Consider the following 1084-nt stretch of genomic DNA (forward strand, 5'->3'; position numbering starts at 1 on the left):
TATCATTTTGTCGCACACACTTCCTTACTTTTGAAATACACATAAGTTGGTCGGGCGCAGTGGCTCACGCCTGTAATCCCAGCACTTTGAGAGGCTGAGGCGGGCAGATCACCTGAGGTCAGGAGTTTGAGACAAGCCTCACCAACATAGTGAAACCCCATCTGTACTAAAAATACAAAAATTAGCCGGGCATGGTGGCGCCTGCCTGTAATCCCAGCTTCTTGGGAGACTGAGGCAGGACAATCACTTGAACCTGGGAGATGGAGGTTGCAGTGAGCCGAGATCGCACCATTGCACTCCAGTCTGGGTAACAAGAGTGAAACTCGTCTCAAAAAAAACAAACAAAAAAGAAATACACATAAGTCTATGTAAGCAGGTGAGGATATATGTTGTAAAACAAAAATTGGGACTTACTGTTTATATGCTGTCTTATAAATACATAATGTATTAAATTTGCCTTTCCCCTCTCAATAATACATTTCTGTATAAATACATGCAAAAACATTTCATGCATAAATTAAGATTTAGCCTTTTACCTCGTTGCACTTCGGAGAGCAAGATGGGTCACCAGCAGCTGTACTGGAGCCACCCGCGAAAATTCGGCCAGGGTTCTCGTTCTTGTCGCGTGTGTTCAAACCGGCACGGTCTGATCCGGAAATATGGCCTCAATATGTGCCGCCAGTGTTTCCGTCAGTACGCGAAGGATATCGGTTTCATTAAGTTGGACTAAATGATCTTCCTTCAAAGCATTATCCAAGGCCATCTACTCAGTGAAAAACCATGATAGTTCTTGGTACATAAAATAAACATTTGAAAAATAAATAAATAAATAAAAATTTTTTAAAAATTAAAAAAAAATAAATAAATAAATTAAGATTTAACTAAACCCTGTTAGATTAAAAAACTTTTGGCTGTTTCAAATAGTGCTTTCTTTAAATCTATTAAAATACGTCTTCATGCATTGGTCCAATATTTAGCTTAAAAAGCTTTTGATGCATAGTTATCTCTATGTCCATTAGAATTATAAAAGTGTACATTATTGAAGCATAGGGGACAGTGGTAACTATAGTTTTTGTCGGTTTAC

At 38.3% G+C, this 1084-nt stretch overlaps 1 protein-coding gene across 1 annotated transcript; it reads left to right on the forward strand.

Annotated features, from left to right (window-relative positions):
- The first annotated feature begins 528 nt into the window (after positions 1-528).
- LOC693820 (small ribosomal subunit protein uS14) lies at positions 529-870 on the forward strand. Its single transcript, XM_001082271.5, has one exon. It carries the CDS (start codon positions 560-562, stop codon positions 728-730), a length of 171 nt encoding a protein of 56 aa, XP_001082271.5. The 5' UTR covers positions 529-559; the 3' UTR covers positions 731-870.
- The last annotated feature ends 214 nt before the right edge of the window (positions 871-1084 follow it).

This window comes from Macaca mulatta, chromosome 4 (genome assembly GCF_049350105.2).
Source record: "Macaca mulatta isolate MMU2019108-1 chromosome 4, T2T-MMU8v2.0, whole genome shotgun sequence".
Lineage (NCBI taxonomy): Eukaryota > Metazoa > Chordata > Mammalia > Primates > Cercopithecidae > Macaca > Macaca mulatta.

Excerpts from the sequence above, each read along its gene's own strand:
- LOC693820 (XM_001082271.5), top strand. The coding sequence starts at position 560 with ATGGGTCACCAGCAGCTGTACTGGAGCCACCCGCGAAAATTCGGCCAG.